The 19386-nt window shown below is 33.5% G+C and overlaps 1 protein-coding gene across 8 annotated transcripts in view; it reads left to right on the forward strand.

Annotated features, from left to right (window-relative positions):
* Positions 1 to 19386, forward strand: part of DDX60 (DExD/H-box helicase 60) — a 104625-nt gene that overhangs the window by 75509 nt on the left and 9730 nt on the right. For all 8 annotated transcript variants that reach the window (XM_011223595.3, XM_034661404.1, XM_034661405.1 and 5 more), the window contains 6 exons: positions 2986 to 3090; positions 3356 to 3497; positions 5107 to 5228; positions 11625 to 11772; positions 13472 to 13614; positions 17322 to 17473. In XM_011223595.3, the coding sequence (XP_011221897.1) occupies positions 2986 to 3090; positions 3356 to 3497; positions 5107 to 5228; positions 11625 to 11772; positions 13472 to 13614; positions 17322 to 17473 (812 nt within the window). The remainder of the gene's footprint in view (positions 1 to 2985; positions 3091 to 3355; positions 3498 to 5106; positions 5229 to 11624; positions 11773 to 13471; positions 13615 to 17321; positions 17474 to 19386) is intronic.

Here is a 19386-nt window from a genome sequence, read left to right on the forward strand (position 1 = left end):
TTGTGGGTCATTTTTTAAGTTGATGTTTTAGTTATATGCTAAGAACTTTGAATCTTCATGCTTACATGAAGCATGCTTATAGGAAGATTCATGCTCAGTTTTTAAAATTGTGGTGAAATAAAAATAATATAAAATTTACCATCTTAACCATTTTTTAATTGTACAATTCAGTAATGTTAAATACATTGCATTGTACAATGCTCAAGTAATTTTGGAACTAAGAAGAAGTTTCTTGAATTAGATCTTTGATATTTGCTTCTGTTTTCATTTGTTCAATTTCTTTTTAGGAAGAGTTATAATTTTTAAATCAAAAATTCTTTTTCTGTACTCCATTGCTATGTTTTTCTTCATTATGAGAGAACAGGTGAAGTTTATCTTTCCCATTGATGATGCTGCTCTCCAGAGTTTCAGTTCTGCTCTTTAGTAATACACATTGTGGATTTTAAATCTGCTACTGGAATTTTAATTTTCCTGAAATTCTTCACTATTTTTAATATCACTGTTTCACATATTAATAAAGTATTTTTTAATGTCAGTTTATAATTGTCCATTTACTTTATGCTATTTTGCCTTGTCTTGTAGAGACAAGTCTCATATCTTAAGGCATCCATTGCAGATGCCAAATAATTTTCCAAAAATTTTTTTGCTGCACAAAGAAAATAATTTTTATATGTCATCTCCCCCCCCCTTTTTTTGTTTAAGGAGTAAAAGCCAGTGTCCTTATGATGGTTCTGCAGAGCCTGATCCCTGATTATCTTCTTGAACTAACCTCTTCCTGCTCTCCCACATGAGCCTACTACTGGCTCCATGGATATTCCAGATACATTACAGTCTGAGGACCATGGCTTTGCTGTTTCTTTCTCTTGTGAAGTCTTCTCTCAGATATGTGCGTAGCCTCACTCCTTCACCTCATTCAAGTTTTTGCTCTAACATTACTCTCAGTGAAGCATTCTTTCACTGCCCTTTCTAAATTGTAAATGTATCTCCTGTCTGCTGCACTATGATCCTTATTCATTTATATATAGTATTTATCAGTCCTAACATAGTATCAAATATCTATCTATCTATCAATCATCTATCATCTATCATGTTTTTATTTATTTTCTCTATATTTTCCACTGGAATGTAAGCACTCTGTGGCCAAAGATGTTTGTCTTACTTCCTGGTATAGACATTTAATAAATATTTTTAGCATGACTGAAAAATTTTAGGAAGGTGATCAATTATCTTATAAAGAGTTGCTCTATTGTGGGTTTTTCTATTTTCTCACTTTTGAATATAGGTACATTTGTCTAAATCTGATCGATTGCCAAAGAGTGAGATGTATGATTTCACTCTGGCTTCTCTCTGGCCACTTAAGTGCTGTTCAAATACTGTATTAAATGTGAGTCTAGAAGAATAGCTTTTGACCCAAGTGTTAGTGTTCAGTAGATTTTAAACTTAGGTCGCTTCTCTGGACTGAAAGTTTATTGATCTACTTTTGCCAGTCTCACTGCCACATTGATCATGTATGTGGATGACATTTATCACTACAAACTACAGTATGCATTGCTGTCAGGGTCCTTACCTTAGTACGACTTTAGTTATGGGTCTACATCTCTAAGATTACACTGAACCACCATGAGTTGCTCACCCTCTTACTACTCAGCCATTTTCTTGCTGTTGCCATCTGTGACCAAATGTAGAGCAACAGAGAAAGAGAGGTAGTAGGAAAGGGCATTTTTGGAACTCTCAAAAAGAATCATCCTGAAGTAAAGGTGATGTGCACTATATCCCCCTTCCTTTCTCCTTTCGCTCATCTGTATCCTCCCACCTTCCTTTCACATAGTCCACTGGCTTTACAATGAGTACAGACACTTCTAGGTTCTGTAAACTTTCAGTCCTAATGGTAGCCAGGCTTAAATTTGGTGATGTTAGGAAATTTTCCTTTTATTGGAACCTCATAGATATTTTAGTGGGCAGCTCAAAGGTATCTTAACTGCTACCTCAGTGCTGTTTTATACCAGAAACCAAGCAATATTTTTATTACTTTTGTTTTAATCAACCTAATTGCATTATTTTTGCCACAATACTGCAGGGCATACAATAGCATATCTTGTCTTCTTCCAGAATAAATCAAGAGCTGTAAGCTCTTAAACTGGGCTCACATTTATTATCAGATTATTTGGCAATAGTTTTCATTTCTGATGATTCTGTTTTATATGTTCTGTTTGTTAAAGGAAAGATGTGCCATGTAAGAAGATGGTAAAGCAAATAATGTGAAATTTAACTGAATCTTATATATTGCTGGAATCTCTGTGGTATGATAGATATGGGTAATATCTATCCTATTGTTTTATATTCTTTTATGTGCTAGTGAGGTGCAGCGACAAGAGGAGACTGAGGTAGAGCTCAGGAGAATAAAGTATTATATTTATAAGCCTCAGAGATAGGAGTCAGGGCAAACTCTGCAGGACTATGTGTGAAGGACACCAGGCTGGTCAGGAGGCAAAAGATAGGAGCAACAGGAAAGTTTAGGTGACTGCTTTTGTTATAGTTTCTATGGAAAAGGCAAGACAGGGCAGAGTAAGCAGTTTAGGACTGGCTGATTTGAATAATTCTGCTGGGTTTTGGGCTGTGCAGGTGGCCTCTTGTCGCCTGGCACCTGGCTCTGGTATGACTTAGGACACAAGAAATATTGGCTAGTTGTGTGAGAATTAGGGAAGGGAGAAGTTGGGGGGTATAAACTTGGGATTGGTTGATTTGTTTATGATAGGCATGCTTTTAGGCAAGTTGTTGTTATCTTTAGGAGTTAGCTAGCCCAGGAAGGGACAGTTTCCCCCCAATCCAGAAAGGTTTTTTGTTTGTTTGTTTGTTTCAGAAAGGTTTTTTAAGATGTCAAAACATCATAAGAAAAAACTTAAAATTACAATATACCTATATTATTATTTACAAATATATTTCATAAAATTAACATGGTGTGAATTAAAGTATTCTTCTTTGAAGGTGCTGTCAGTGCTAAAGCATTCATTGTTGTCCTTCAAAAAACCCAGAGTCATGGAGACGTTAAAACTTTACTTCTTGTTTTCTTTGCAATTCCTTGTGAAACAGGTATGATTGTCCTTTGTCTTTTTGTGAAATAGGAATGGTACTATATTTTTTATCATTCTGAATTAATTGTGGTCTTTAGTAGAAGGTTATATCCGATAACTAATATTTCTTTAGTTGATATAATTATCACAACTGGACCAGGTAATGATTACCAATCTCTCTTATATTGGCATTAAATACTGTTTTAAACTAGCACTTAATAAGTTAGTTATTAATTAATGGATGTGGTGGGTTGAGTCAAACTAATAATTTTTTTTTTCTTTAGGGCTATTTAGATCAAGAAGGTAAACCAGTGGGGTTTGCTGGACTTGTATCACATTTGCATTATCATGAGCCTTCTAATCTTGTTTTTGTCAGTTTTCTTGTAAAAGGCCTTTTCCATAATCTCTGTCAGCCAACTAGGAAAGGTAAGCTTGATGTTTGTGTGTATAATCTTATACAGAGACTATAGTGAAGCTAGCACTTCTAACACAAGTTAATATTTAGATAATTTAGAGATACCAAATTAGGTAAAATAAAGTTTTGTATACCTACTAATATAGATCATATGGGAGACAGCCATATTTTGTGACACCTATTTTAAAATGTCAGTTTCTTATGAACTTTAGTGATTTCTGTACTCCAGGACTCAGAACATATTAAAAAATATGATTTTTTAATAAATATTTTTTCCTAATTAAATGTAATATGTGTTCATCATATAAAAGGGATATAGGAAGGCATTATATTAAATATAATATTCACCACTAGTATTTGTGAATATTTTCTTCCAATCATATTTTCTTAGAATATAACGATATAGTTTATTTAAATAACTGATATGTTAATTGCATAATCTGGAATCTTGTTTTCCCTGAAATATAGTTTTGCCAATATCACATAAACTTTTTGTGAATTCTGTTTTAATGCCCACTTAATATTCTGTTTAATACATTTTTTAAATTAAAAAGCTTTGAATTTTTATAATTAAACCATACACCCTGAAACAGTGTCCCTAAAAGAAATGTTTTCCTTTTGGTGCTTAAATTTGTTGTATTGGCAACAATACACTGGCAAATGCAGTGCCTTTCACAGCATTTCTTTTTCTTCTATCATGAACTGATAACAACACTTTACTTCGTGCAATAGGTCTAGTCACTATCTGAACATGCATTGTTCCGTGAAACAAGAATACTCAGAAAATTTTGTCCCCCTAAAAACTCTGTAAGAGGAGAAATAATTTCCTGTAACAGGAAGTACAGTTGTGTTCATTGCTGTATGGGCCTGGGTGGGAGGGGAGGGTGTATGCTATTATAATCATGGAGGTAGAAAATTTGATAACTTTATGAGGCACATAATATGGCTATCACTCTTTTGTCTGTAAGGAAACTCAGATACAGAGAAGTTAAATAAATTGCCATGGTCACACAATTTTAGTAAGTGTCAGAGCAAAGATTCAAATGTAAGTAGTTTGACTCTAGAGCCCAAGTTATTAAAGGTGTGACCGTTTTAATCACTGCAGCATGATGCTCTTGTGAAGGACAGAAAGTAAGTCAAATTGATGGTATCAATATGAGTGGCAAGAAGGGAAGGCAGGGAGATAAGGCTGGGAGATTATTTATGGGCTGAGTTTTGGAAAGCCTTAAATGCTAGGCTGAGGAGATTGGATTTTGTTTATGAGGCATTGAGATGCAACCAGAGATTTTTGAATAGGTGAGAGACATGATCATAAAATGCTTTAGGAAAACTGATCGTAGCCTGAAGTTGGGGGGCGGGAGGTGGGGTAGAATCCAGGTAAGGAGATGAGGCAATTTGTGCTTGAAATGGTTTTGGTATGAACTAGCGTGGGAGTAGCAAGGATGAAAAAGAAGGCACAGATGTAAACTGTCAGCAGATATAGTCATTCCATGGTTGCTGTATTTGTTACGTATTTTCAATTTCCATGAAATGAAATGCAGTATAACATTCAATTTAAATGTTAAAAATGGGATTGACACACTTTTTTACATTTATAACAAGACACTTTATTTTGTATAGGCTCAAAACATTTTTCTCAAGATGTTATGGAAAAGCTAGTGCTAGTATTGGCAAATCTGTTTGGAAGAAGGCTTCTTCCAGCAAAGTTCCGGGATAGTACTGTCACGTTTTATCAATCAAAGGTAAAATTTATGCTTCTGATAACATTAAATAATTAATGTAATTAAGTAGATCCTACCATAAATGATTCAGCAGCCCTAGGATTTTTATCAATACATGGTTCATTTGTTTTATAGAATAGTTGTTTGTTCATTCTGTAATCGCTGTTATATTTAAACTCTAATTCATAAGCCTCTCCATATAAATATATCAAAAGATTGTATTTCTTGAGGAAAAATAAGATAAAGAATTTTGCCCATGTTTTCCATTTGATTGTATGACTGTATCAAATTATAGCATTCAGTGGCTAAAGAAAAAAAGTAGATAGTTATACAGTAAATGAACTAATAGTTCCTATCATTGAATCTGTAGTTCCGTTAAGATCTACTTTGAGGTAGGGCTACAGGCAAGAAGTATATGTTGTGATAATGTCCTCACTGAAAAATATATTAGAATAGTCATTGAAAAAATCATTCCTTGACTCACATAGAGTAAAGGCAGGAAAACTCTTTTCCAGTTTTATTTGCAACATATTCTTTGATCAGGGTTTGCTATTATTAAATCAACATCAAATAGTTACTAATCTACCCCACTAGAATCTGAGAAAGTGGAATAGGCTGGCTATACTAAATAACCTTAGTAAAAGGTGACAAGGAACAAAAAGAGATGAGTTAATCTGTATTGTCTAAATCCACAATGTCTAATTATGAATCTTAGGCCTTACAGAATGTTCTCTTGACCAGTGAACACAACTTTAGTCATTGACCTACCATCTTCACATTTTTTCATCACATGTACCCTCTTGAAGTATTATTTGTTTTGCTTAAATAATTTATATTTAACTTAGAAAAGTCAGCATCTAAATTCTCACAAGGAAAGACATCATAAAAATATAAAATAAAGGAAGGTTTTGTGTGGAGACCTCCTGTCTTTCTCGCTTTCTGTCAGTCTCTTTCTCTCTCTCTTTTTTAAAGGTTATTGGAAATTTGTGCACTTCCAGGTAGGATATAGTAAGTGGATATCATTCATATTGCAACAGAGAGCTGTGGAAACAATGAAGATTTGGCTGGCTAACATTGTAAAATGACAAGAACTTACTAAGGTGTGATGGGACTCTTTAGTCAGGGTTTCCTCCCAAAGAATTTGTTGATTCTGGACATGGTTTGAAAATTGTACTTAGCATATACAGAGAGCGTCTTCTGTGAGATTAAAAAAATTATTAAAGCATTTAGTGACCACATGGGGGTGGAGTGACAGAAACTTGGGAGACATAATGTTTCTATGAGTTTACTGAGGATGTTTACTGAGTACCAGATCTGCATGAAATGTTGGGGTACTACACCAAATTTTTTGTAGTTTTGTGACACTTATTAAGTAAAAACCCACTAGCAGGAAGGTTCTGCATTTATTCACAGGCTTATATGCCCCTCAAGACGTTTTTGAAGGTTTTTAGAGCTAGAAGATGTAGAATATTAGGAAGCTCTGGAGGAAAGAGGTAGATCTTTGTTAGTCTTTTAGGACTGAGAAAACGAGACCTACCAACCTCATATTCTAAGTCCCAAGAATGTCATGACCCAGCAACAGAGTTAAATCAGGTATAGACTGAAACTTAATAAAACTGGAAAACAATACCAGCAATACCAACAATACCTCTTTAATCTCTACTTGGACTGAAGTGATCACATCTTCAATCATGTAACCAAACACAAAAATGGGAGAACTCACTCTGGTGGAAGATAACATCATATGAGGTCTATCTGGTCCTTTTATAAACATTTTATGGTGAAAAAAAAAAAGGCCCAGAACTAAAAAAGTGAAAAGCAAGAATATATGACCAGTTGGCAGGAAGAAAAGCAGGCAATAGTAATAGACACACAGATGATTCAGATATTGGAGCTAAGGGACAAGAAATTTACATATGGTTAGTATGTTCAAGAAAATAGGAGAAGAGATAGACAAAATTCACGGAAGGATGGAAAATTTCACCAGATAATTAGAATTTTACCATATAATTAAATGGAAACTTCAGAATTGAAAAATATAATATCTGATCACAATATACATATCAGAAGTCAGAATCAGTGAGCTGACAGCTCAATAGAAAGTACCCAAACTCTAGCACAGAGAGAAAAAATTAAAGGCAAATAGCCTAAGAGAAACATGCACCACATTCAAAAAATTTAATGTTACATAATGGGAGTCCATTAAGAAGAGGAAAGAGGAAAATGGCAGAAGAGTATTCAAAACTAATAGTTGGGGATTTTCCAAAGTTGATGAAAGGTAGCATTCCATAGTTTCAAAAGCTTATTAGTCAACTTCAAGAAGGATAAATATAAACATTAAGCTAAAACTACTGAAAGTCAAAAACAAAGAAAATCATAAACCATCTACAGTTGAAACAGGCATTTCCTTGAAAAAAGCAATGATTGATAGCTGACTTTTTAACCAAAATAACTGAAGTTAGAAGAAAAAATTTCATCCTACTCTATTTTCACACATAAATATGTATGTATATTTTGCTATGTTTTAAACATAATTTAAAATAGGGTAAATATATTGTGATTGATTTAATAACGTAACAGGAGGGTATGCATATATCTACCTTATTTTTTCAGCTTTATTGTTATTGAGGTATAATTGATATACAAAGAATTGCACACATTTAATGTATATGTCTTAATGAGATTGGACATATGCATATACCCATGATATCATCACCACAACCAAGGTACTAAACGTATTCATCACATTCCACATTCCTTATGTGTAAGGTGTTTTTTTTTTTCTCCTTTTTTTGGTAGGAACACTTAACTGAAATTTATCCACTTCATGTATTTTAAAGTTTACAATATTGTATTGTTAACTATAGGTACTTTGTTGTACAGTAGATCTTTAGAATTTATTTATCTTGCATAACAGAAACTTTATATCCAATGAAAAACAATTGCCCATTTCTTCCTCCACCCAGTCCCTGGCAGTCACCCTTCTATCCTCTGCTTCTATGAGTTTGACTATTTAAGATGTAAGTGGAATATAAGTAGAATTTATAAGCTATAAATTCCATTACATGAAATCATGAATTGTTTGTCCTTCTGTAACTGGCTTATTTTACTTAGCATAACATCCTCTAGGTTCATCCATGTTGTTGCAAATGGGAAGATTTCCTTCCTTTTAAAGATGGAATAATATTCCATTGTATGGAATATTGCCTTATCCCCCTTCACTTGTTGATGGACATTTGGGTTGTTTCCATATCTTGCTTATTGTGAATAATGTTGCAGTGAACATGGGGGTACAGATATCTCTTCAAGATCCTTATTTCAATTCTTTTGGGTATATACATCAAACTGGGATTGCTAGATCATATGATAGTTCTATTTTTAACTTTTTGAAGAAAACCCTGAATGTTTTCCATAGTGGCCACAGCAACATACATTTCCGCCAAGAGTGTATAGGGATTCTAATTTTTCTGTATTCTCCTCAACATTTACCTTTTTGATTTTTTGATAATACCCATAGTAACAGGTAGGAGACAATATCTCATGTGGCCTTCATCTGCATTTCCCTAATGATTAGTGCAGTTGAGCAACTTTTAATACACATGGTGGCCATTTGCATGCCTTCTTTGGAGGAATGTCTAATCAAGTCCTTTGCCCATTTTTTTTTTATTTTTTGCTCTTGAGTTGTAGAAGATTCTTAGATATATTTAGATATTACCCCTTCCCAGATAGATGGCTTAGAAATATTTTCTCCCATTCTGGAAATGCCCTTTCACTTTATTATTTCCTTTGCTATGTGGAAGCTTTTGGTTTGATTTAGTCTTACTTGTTTATTTTCATTTTTGTTGCCTGTGCTTCTGGTGTCATATAAATAAAAATCATTTCCAAGACCAATGTCCTTAAATTTTCTTCTTTGAATTTTACAGTTTCAGGTCTTATGTTTAAGTCTTTAATGCATTTCAGTTTATTTTTTGTACAGTGTGTGATAAGGGTCGATTTCATTTTTTCATGTGTATATCAAATTTTGCCAACACCATTTGTTGAAGAGATGATCCTTTCCCCATTGTGTGTTCTTGGCACCCTTGTCAAAGATCTTTTGACCATATGTACATGGATTTATTTCTGGACTCTATTTTGTTCCATTAGTCTATATGTCTTTCATGATGTTGGTACAATACTGTTTTAACTACTGGAGCTTTGTAATATATTCTAAAATTAGGAAATGTGATGCCTTTCGCTTTGTTTTTTTTTCCCCTCAAGATAATTTTGACTATTCAGGGTCTTTTGTGATTCCATATGAATTTTGGAATTGTTTTTTATGTTTCTGTAAAAAATGCCATGAGATTTTGATAGGACTTGCAATGAATCTGTAGATCCCTTTGGATAGTTTTGACATCTTAATAGTAATTATTCTTTCAGCCTATGAATATGGCATGCCTTTACATTATTTGTGTATGCTGTAATTTTGTTCATGAGTGTTTAATACTCTAGTATAGAGATCTTCACCTCCTTGGTTAAATTTATTCCTAAATATCTTATTCTTTTTGGTGCTATTACAAATGAGATTGTCCTAATTTTCTTTTCAGATGATACTAAGTGTATAGAAACACAACTTTTTTTTTGAAACACAGCTGTTTTCTTATGATTTTGTACCCTCCAACTTTGCTGATATTGTTTATTAGTTCTAACAGTTTCTTGTGTATGTGCTAAAAGAAATATGTATTTTATGCAGACAAAGAAATCTGAACTTGGAGACTTGAAAATATAACAGGGCATGAAGTATACTAGAAGGATAATGTGCGGGTAGATATAAATAAATAAATAAATAAATAAATAAATAAATATATAAGTAATTTAAAAAACACTAAAATGCATGACAATCATAGTATAAGTGTTGGGAAGGGTAAATATATTTGAATATTTTAAGGTTCTTGCAGTACTGAGTTGTAAAAAAGATGTATTTTGTAATCTCTGGGATAAAGACTAGCAAAATAGTGCACATATAAGTGTTAATAGAAGAAAAACTGATTAAAAAAAAAGACAAGAACAGAGAAAATAACATGGAATATAAGGTCAGGATAGACACTGAATGCTAAAATAGTATATATAAACTCAACTGTATAAGTAACTACATTGACTATATATGTACTAAATACTTCAGGTAAAATAATAACATTTTTAGATTTTATTAAGAAAAAAACCCACAATTATTTGCTGTTTATTACAAATCACATCTTACCTATGATGTCCCAGAAAGATTGAAAGTAAAATGATAGAAAAAGAGATATGCCAGGTAAATCTTACCAGAAGAATCAGAAACACCTTAATTGCCTGAAAATTAGATTCATTTCTAAATACATATAGGTCACTAGAACAAATAGTAAAAGAGTTTAACACGGTTCTGGGACTAGAGGGCATGGGTGGTAAGACAGAGCCCTGATTAGTTGTTGTAAGCCTTTAACACTGATTTTTTTTTTAAATTGTAGTGCTTACTGTGATAAAACACCTTTTGAATATTAATAGAATCCTTAAAAAAGAAAACTAAAAAATTAAAATAAGAAAAATACATATGGGACGAAAATAAAATGTAATTATACAATATTTTATTTAAACAATAATAAACATACAAATACAAGATGTAGTTCATACAAAGATTAGAGCAAAATTTATAGCCTTATAATAATATCTTAGAAAAGAATAAAGGCTGAAAAAAATCAATGACTTAATTTTTAAGAAGCTAGGAAAACAAAACAAATAGAAAATCTAACTTAGGGTAGATGTCACAAATATCAGGAAAGAAAATGCGACATTACTACAGATCTACTTTGGACATTGAAAAGAACAAAAGAGGATATTATGAATGATTTATGCTAATACATTTCGTTGTTTGGACAAAATGGGCAAATTCCTAGAAAACGCAACCTTCCAAAATGAACCAAGGAAGAAATAAAAAGTCCTGTGTCTGGTATCTATTATAGAAATGCGGTCAATTATTTTAAAAACTTTCCCACAAAAAAAGAGAAAAGTTGCACTTATGATGAGCCCTCGGTGTTGCAAGGTTGTATCAAAATACTGTACCTTGAGACTAATAATACACTGGATGTTAACTCTACTGGAGTTTAAAAATAAACTTTTAAAAAAAGAAAAAAAGATGGTGTTGATTAAGTAGTGTGAACAAATTTTTAAGTGAAGATACTAGTTTTTATAAATGCACATAGAAACAAAAAATGAATTTTACTTCAATTTCACAATGAAGGAATGAAGCAATTACATTATTGAATAAATAGGTAACTACAGAATTATATTGCAGTGTTCTTTGCCATTCTTCCAAAGTTTCAGTTTTCAAGGAGGGTGTATAGATCTCTCTAAAAAAAAATATTTGGCTTTCCAGTGTTCTTAATGATTTCCCTGATGATTTAGGTGTTCCTTGATGATCTCCCTGAGGATTTTAATGATGCTTTACATGAGTATAATATGGACATTACAAAGGATTTTGCCTCCTTCCTACTAAATGTTGCCAAATTGGCTGATATGAAACAGGAATATGAACTCCCATTGTCAAAAACAAGTAAGTATATCTTAGCTCCACTGTGGAATGGTTTAAAGAAAAAAAAAATCTTTCTAAGAATATTTTTTCCAGAGGAAGAGTAGACCCTGGAAAAGATCAGTCTGCCTTAAGAAAGGGGGATTCCTTCTGCTTTCTAAAGAAAGAAACTCTTGATTTTTAGAAGCCAAAAGGGCAATGGAGAATAAAACTAAATAGAGTCATTTATAAACCATCTTGATTAAAGGTTGCTTTCGGGGCAAGCTTGGCAAGTGCAGTAAAGACACCTATGAAATGAAGAGAAATGAGAGACCATTCTATCACTCATTTTCTTGAGAGGAAATATGCATAGACTCTTGGAAGATTACCTGGGCCCAAACTCTTGTTCTGCTATTCTTAGAAGTGAGACCCTGGGCAATATTCCATGTTATTTCAATATTCCATATTCGTGCCTCAATTTTCTCAAAAGATGTATAAAAAAGAGAGTAGCATTACATACCTAGTTGGGTGAGCTTTAAATAATCAGGTAATACATGTGAATACCTTAAAACATACCTAGCACGTAGTAAACGCATTAATCTTTGCTCTTATTTTTTATAAACTATTGGATAGAAATCTTCTGGGGGAAAGTAAACAGGAAAAGCTGACTGGGATAAAAGGAAAGGGTTGAGCCATGGGCAGTAATTTCCTAGTTTCATCATACCTTTAACATCCTCAGTTGGAAAAAGTTAAGGAAGCAGAGCCTGTTACTTCCTGGGCCCTATTAGAGTGGGAAGCAGCATGAACGAAAGCAAACAGTAACAGTGGAACATTGTGAGCATCCCAGAGGAGGCAAAATAGTAGTGCCTTCATTACAAATTAGGGCCCCCTTTGAATGCACAATCTGGTGCTTTTTAAGAGTAGGAATGGAGGGGGCGCCTGGGTGGCTCAGGTGGTTAAGCGCCTGCCTTTGGCTCAGGTCATGATCCCACAATACAGGGATGGAGCCCTATGTTGGGCTCCGTGCTCAGTGGGGAGTCTGCTTCTCCCTCTGCCCCTCCTCCTGCTTGTGCTCTCTCTCTCTCAAATAAATAAATAAAATCTTTAAAAAAAAGAGCAGGAATGGAAAAAATACTTCTTCTCATATGCCATTTCCAAACCTACTGGTAGTGGCTTCTTGGAATACCCTGTCTGGAGGATTGTGAGGCCAGATCTGAGTTCAATGGGAAAAAGCACCAAGGAATAACAATAATTCTATGTTAAAAGAGCATGCAATTTAAATGTAGCCTTTTATTACCTGTTGATCAAGGAACTAAAACATAATACAAACTTTATAATATTGATAATAATATTAATAGCTAACATTTATTGAATGTATTATGTGCCAAGATGTGCTACTCACTTTTTAAAAAAATATTTTATTTATTTATTTGTCAGAGAGAGAGCACAAGCAGGGGGAGCTGCAGGCAGAGGGAGGAGCAGGCTCCCTGCTGAGCAAGGAGCCCAATGTGGGACTCAATCCCAGGACCCTGGAATCATGACCTTAGCCAAAGGCAGGTGCTTAATCGACTGAGTCACCCAGGCATCCCATGCTACTCACTTTATGTGATATATCTCATCCAGTCTGATACAGGTCCTGGAAAGTTGAATGACTCCATTTGTAGCATGGTCTAGAGTATGTGCATAAAGCTTAACATTTGGGCTGTTTTTTAAAAACGAATCTATCCCAACCTATTATGGCCAGATTTCACAGGAAAAGAATGTGAGGACTCTGAACTTGTGTCTCACTTGATGAACTGCAAAGAAGGAAGAGTAGCTATTTCTCCATTTGTTTGTCTCTCTGGAAACTCTGATGGTGATTTGCTTCAACCAAATACTCCAAACCATGTAAGTGGAAATGGGGTTTATAAATAAAAGATCTTTAAGAAAGAATTGGATTTATACTTCTAGGCTGTTTAGAAAGGATTTCAAATTTCCCAAATTGAAAAAAAATTCCAGGTGTGTGAACAGAAATATCCAGGAAATGATACTCTTGGGGCCAGTATGATTTCAATTTTTCAGTGTTGACCTGAGGGACCCTGCTCATACAGAATTCCCAAGTACCACCACTGTTCTTCCATCTTTGTAGGTTGATGCAAGTTTGCTATGAAAAGAGCACGTAAAACTATCTTCAGGCTTCCCGGTATTGCTATAGATGCTCTAAATCCCATATATATTCCGGATCACTGATGTACAAAATGGAGTACAAAGAACTAGACACTTTGGGAATATGTTGGAAATTCACTGAATGTTGGAATAAACTTATAGAAATTAAACTTATATTTTAACACAAAGTTTGAGAAAGAAAGTAGGTTTTTTTATATTTGATATTATGGTTTGACATTAGTGTTTCAACTCTATTCTAGTCCAAAATCAGACAGTCCTCTATTATGTAAAATAGTTCAGTATCACTTAAAAGAATTTTGAAAAACTAATTAGACCTTTGTGCATTTTAAATGGACACATACATTTTTATCACAAATTCCAGTAATTTCTGATGATATAATTTCCGGCTTCAGATAAATGTTGATATGTTAAAATAAAACCATCATATCATTTTAATGTATAAAATGGAATATGAATACCAAAACATTTGAATACCCGTAATACGAAGTTAAAAACAGTCGAGAATAAAATTTCATTCTTTTTTCTTGTATTTAGATTATACATTCACCCACATAATTTTACCTTAGTGTAATAGATTTTTAAAAACGAAGCCACCCTATCTATCACATTTCTTAGATTAAATAGTATGCAATTTCAATTTAAATAGTATGTAATTTCAATAGTATGCAATAGGTTATTTCCTGTTAATTACAGAAACTTAAATATAATATAAATTTTGAGAAATAATTACTAAAAATTAATATTGTATTAGAAATGTATTAATGGGATGGATGAAGCTATTTCTTTTTAAATTAGTCCATATAACTAAGAATGAATATTTACTTATTTTTAGAATGAGACAGAGTTCCAGCTTCAAATTTTAATATGAATGTTGAGCAACCTTATTCAAATAGATAAATAGCTCAGAATGGAACAACTTTTATAACAGTGATACACAAGTCTTCTAATTCTTCCTGAGCTGTTCACCCCAAATCACCTACCAATCTATGATCACAAATATATTTTTAATGTTCTCTTAATTAGCAACTTAATTAGACCCACTTTAATTTTGTTGAATTTAAGTAATTGGAAATAACCTAATTTAAAAGAAAAAAATTTTTTTTACTTAGTCTTTAAAGTCATCCACTTTCTTAATAGGAAAGCAATATGGCTCTTTGTTTCTACTCTGTACATTTTCTTTTTTTCTTCTTCCTTTCTTTCTTTTTTTTATAATAATTTTTTATTATATGTTAGTCATCATACAGTACATCCCTAGCTTTTGATGTAAAGTTCCATGATTCATTACTTGTGTATAACACCCAGTGCACCATGCAATATGTGCCCTCCTTAATACCCATCACTAGCCTATCCCATTCCCCTACTCCCTCCTATCTGAAGCCCTCAGTTTGTTTCCCAGAGTCCATAGTCTCTCATGGTTCTGTACATTTTCAAACACCAAGTAAGTTTGAGGAAGCTTTTTGTTTTATAAGATGAAAGAAAAGCATTCATGAAAAAAGAGATGAGAAAGGACTTTTTTTTTTTTTTTACTGATAATGTACATGGTTTAAAAATTACTTAGAGACCAGTGCTTCAGGTCTTATGTGAAGCTCTATAAGGCTAGTTTTTTTACCCTCATGTGAGTGGTGTCTTACAGAATGTGGAAGAATGTGGAAATCTGGCATATAAATAATAGAGGACTGAACTTCAGCTTTTAAGATCAATAATTTTATGAAGCTTTTTCCCCCTGTATTTTATTTCTATAATTACAATTAATTACTTATGTAAGAAGTTTGTAGCTAATCACATTGAAAACAAGACATATTAATCGTTAAGTATTATAATTTCCCTTTTTTCCTATTTTACAATTAATTCAACTTATGATTAGTAGGTACTATTATCTTTTGTTTCCTTTCCATATGCAAGTTTCCCATGGGTTTTTTTTTGAGGGACACTGATACATTTATAATAGGATATAATATCTGTGTCTTACTGCCACACAGTCACCATCAATTAGAAGAGATCTTTAAGGTACAGGGCATGAACTAACACAGACTTTTCATTGTTCTTGCTGGTGTGCTAGAGAGAAGAGGCTGGTTCTATTTCATTTATTTTGAAGCATCCTCCACTAATGAATATTTCTAGAGTATGCCATGATGGCAATGTGCCCTTTGCTCTACCCAACTCACTTTATACAATTTTACTTTACTAGTGTAAGTTATAACCTCTCAAAACTTATTTTGTTTTTATTGTTTGTTACATTTTAAGGTAAAGCTAAATAGGCATTCATATTATCTTTAACATATAGATAAGCTATAAAGCATAAAACTAAAATGAACACCCATGGACTCAGGACCCATGTGCTTCTCCTCTGTTTTATTCCCCGGTCTTTCCACTTTCCCCAGGATATCAATTATCCTGAATTTTGTGTTTTTAATTCTCCTTTTAAAAATATCATATTCCAAAGTCATTTTTAATTTTTATCAAAAGTAAAAGAATACGTACTGTAGTCTCTTGGATGTTGTTTTTCACTTTTGTTTTGTTTTGCTTTTTGCACTCAACACTATGCTCTCAAGATTCATTCATGTTGTCACATGAAGCTCTATTTTATTTTTACTTCTTTGTAATATTTCAGAGTGTGGATATGAAACAAGCCATTGATCTATTTTCCTCTTAAAAACTGTGTTTGTTTTTAGTCTTTACTGTTACAAACAGGGCTGCTACAAATGTCTAGTGCACATGTGCAACAGTTTTCCTTGAATGTAAATCTTCTGGATTTTTGAGGTCAAAACAGTTTTCTGGATCATAACGGAATAAGAATATTCCAAGAACTTTTAGTAATAAAAGAGCTTTCCATGCTACTACCAAATCATTTGAGAAAGTAGTTGTACCAATTAGTGTATTAGAGTAGTTCTTATTGACCCTTTATAGTTTTCATAAAATGAGCAGACATCAAAAGCTATTGACTTGTTTACTTCCTAGTCTTACTTTTCTTCTCTTTCCCCATGTATCTTGCTCCCCTTCCTTTTTATTCTGGTGATTGGGTTCTTGAAATTGTTAGAGTTGCTTAGTCGAACTCTTCTCTTGAGACATAGAAGGCACCGGTTCTCTGATACTCTATTTACAAGGTATCTCCTATACCAATTAGGATAATGAAAAAAAAATTAAAATTAACTTTTCTTTCCTAGTGACTCTTGTTATTATTCTCATGGCTGCGTGGTTGAAATTGCCAAGAGTATGCTATGAGGCAATAATGTTCATAGGTGGTACCAAGTAATTCTCTAGGCTTGCTTGGGATAACACCAACCCAGTATGTATGAAAGACACCATATTCCTTCATCATGAAGAGTGTGCTTCAAAAAGTTTGAATAAAGAAAGGAACTACAAAGCACAATGTAAGAAATCATAAACTTTCTTTACACATAAATAACAAAAGAGTTGTGTTTCTCCAGGCCATTCTACGCACAATTGGTATCAATCACGCTCAGGCTCCTGTGCTGTGGTCACAGATATTTGATAACCAGGGAAGAAGAATGCCACTTAATGCTTATGCACTTGATTTCTATAAACATGGTTCCTTGACAGGACTAGTCCAAGACAACAGGTATGTTTTCTCCATCTTCATCTATCCCCCCCACTCTTTCTACTTCTACCTTTCTATCTCCATGTCTGCATTCATGTCTGTGTCTCCATCTTTCTCTTTCATTTCTACCTCTACCTCTAGTTCTATTTCTGTATCCATCTGTACATTGATATCTAACAGATGAACCTAATGAATTCTAGGCAAAGCTTTTTACAATTTTAAGTGTAGGTGAATTATGCTAAATATACTGGAATTTTGTCCTGCAGATTAATGGTGAGAGAGAATGACAGACTTTGTGTTGTTTTTGTTTGTGGTTTACTGGCAAAATCTTGGGACTTAGGCTGACTCACTTGACCTGAAGATGTACCCCACAAACATATTTGCATACATTCACAGATGTGTTTTTATTTATTACCATCCTATTTATTCATTATAAGATATTTTAAAACTGAAAAACAATAACAATGCCATGCTCACCATTATCTGAGAGAAGTATATAAAAAAAGTATATAACTCACACATCTGAGGACTGAGCATAGGACAATTGTTTTAGCTCTCTGGCAGGCAAATTATTTTCAAAAACAGTAAGGAAGGGTAAACCCTCTTGGATTTACCTGAGAATAGAGCCCAGGCACTGAGCACATAGATGGGGAGGGGCACTCTGTCACACTAAGCCGTAGTTCAGTAGACAATTTGAACAATCTTTATTGAATTAAAGGATTTAAAACTTGAGACACTAGAGAAATGTTGATTTTTTTTTGTATTTCATAGCTCACTCATGCAGATGTATTATATTCTTTTTTTGAAGTTTTTATTTGAATCACCTTGTGTTCATTATAACAAATGCACTCCTTAATCCCCAACACATATTTCACCCATTCCCCAACCTCCCCCTTTGGTAAACATCTGCTTGTTCTCTATAGTTAAGAGTCCATTTCTTAGTTTGCCTCTCTCTCTCTCTTTTTTTTCCCTTTGTTTGTTTTGTTCTTAAATTATACAGATGAGTGAAATCCTTTAGTATTTGCCCTTCTCTGGCTGACTTATTTCACTTGGCATTATACTCTTGCTCCATCCGTCATTGCAAATGGCAAGATTTCATTCTTTTTTATGGCTGAATAATATTTCATTATATATGTATATATTTATATATACATATATATACACACACACACCCCTCTTCTTTATCCATTCATCAACTGATGGACACTTGATAATGGGCTGCTTCCATATCTTGGTTATTGTAAATAATACTGCTATAAACATAAGGGTGCATATATCCCTTTGAATTAGTTTTTTTGTATTCTTTGGATAAATACCCAGTAGTGTGATTGCTGGATTGTAGGATAGTTCTAATTTTAACTTTTTGAGGAAACTCCATACAGTTTTTCATGCAGGCTGTACCAGTGTGCACTCCACCAACAGTGCAAGAGGGTTACCCTTTATCCATGTTCTCACCAATACCTATTGGTTCTTGTGGGTTTTTTTGTTTGTTTGTTTTTTTAAATTTTAGCCATTCTGACAGGTGTGAGGTGATATCTCATTGTAGTTTTGATTTGCATTTCCCTGATGACAAGTAATGATGAGCATCTCCTCATGTAGACGTCTGGGGGCCATCTGTATGTCCTCCTTGGAGAAATGTCCATTCAGACCATTTTTTAATTGGACTATCTTTTTTGGGTGTTGAGTTTTATAAATTCTTTATATATTGTGGATACAATCCTTTATCAGATAGGTCATTTGCAAATATCTTCTTCCATTCTCTAGGTTGTCTTAGTTTTGTTAATTGTTTCCTTCACTGCAGAAGCTACTTTTTTTTTTTTTAAGTAGGCTCCACACCCAACAGGAGGCTTGAACTCACAACTGTGAGATTAAGAGTCCCACATTCTACCAACTGAGCCAGCCAGGTACCCCTGAAGCTACTTATATTGTAGTCC

This window comes from Ailuropoda melanoleuca, chromosome 5, assembly GCF_002007445.2.
Source record: "Ailuropoda melanoleuca isolate Jingjing chromosome 5, ASM200744v2, whole genome shotgun sequence".
In the NCBI taxonomy this organism is placed as follows: domain Eukaryota; kingdom Metazoa; phylum Chordata; class Mammalia; order Carnivora; family Ursidae; genus Ailuropoda; species Ailuropoda melanoleuca.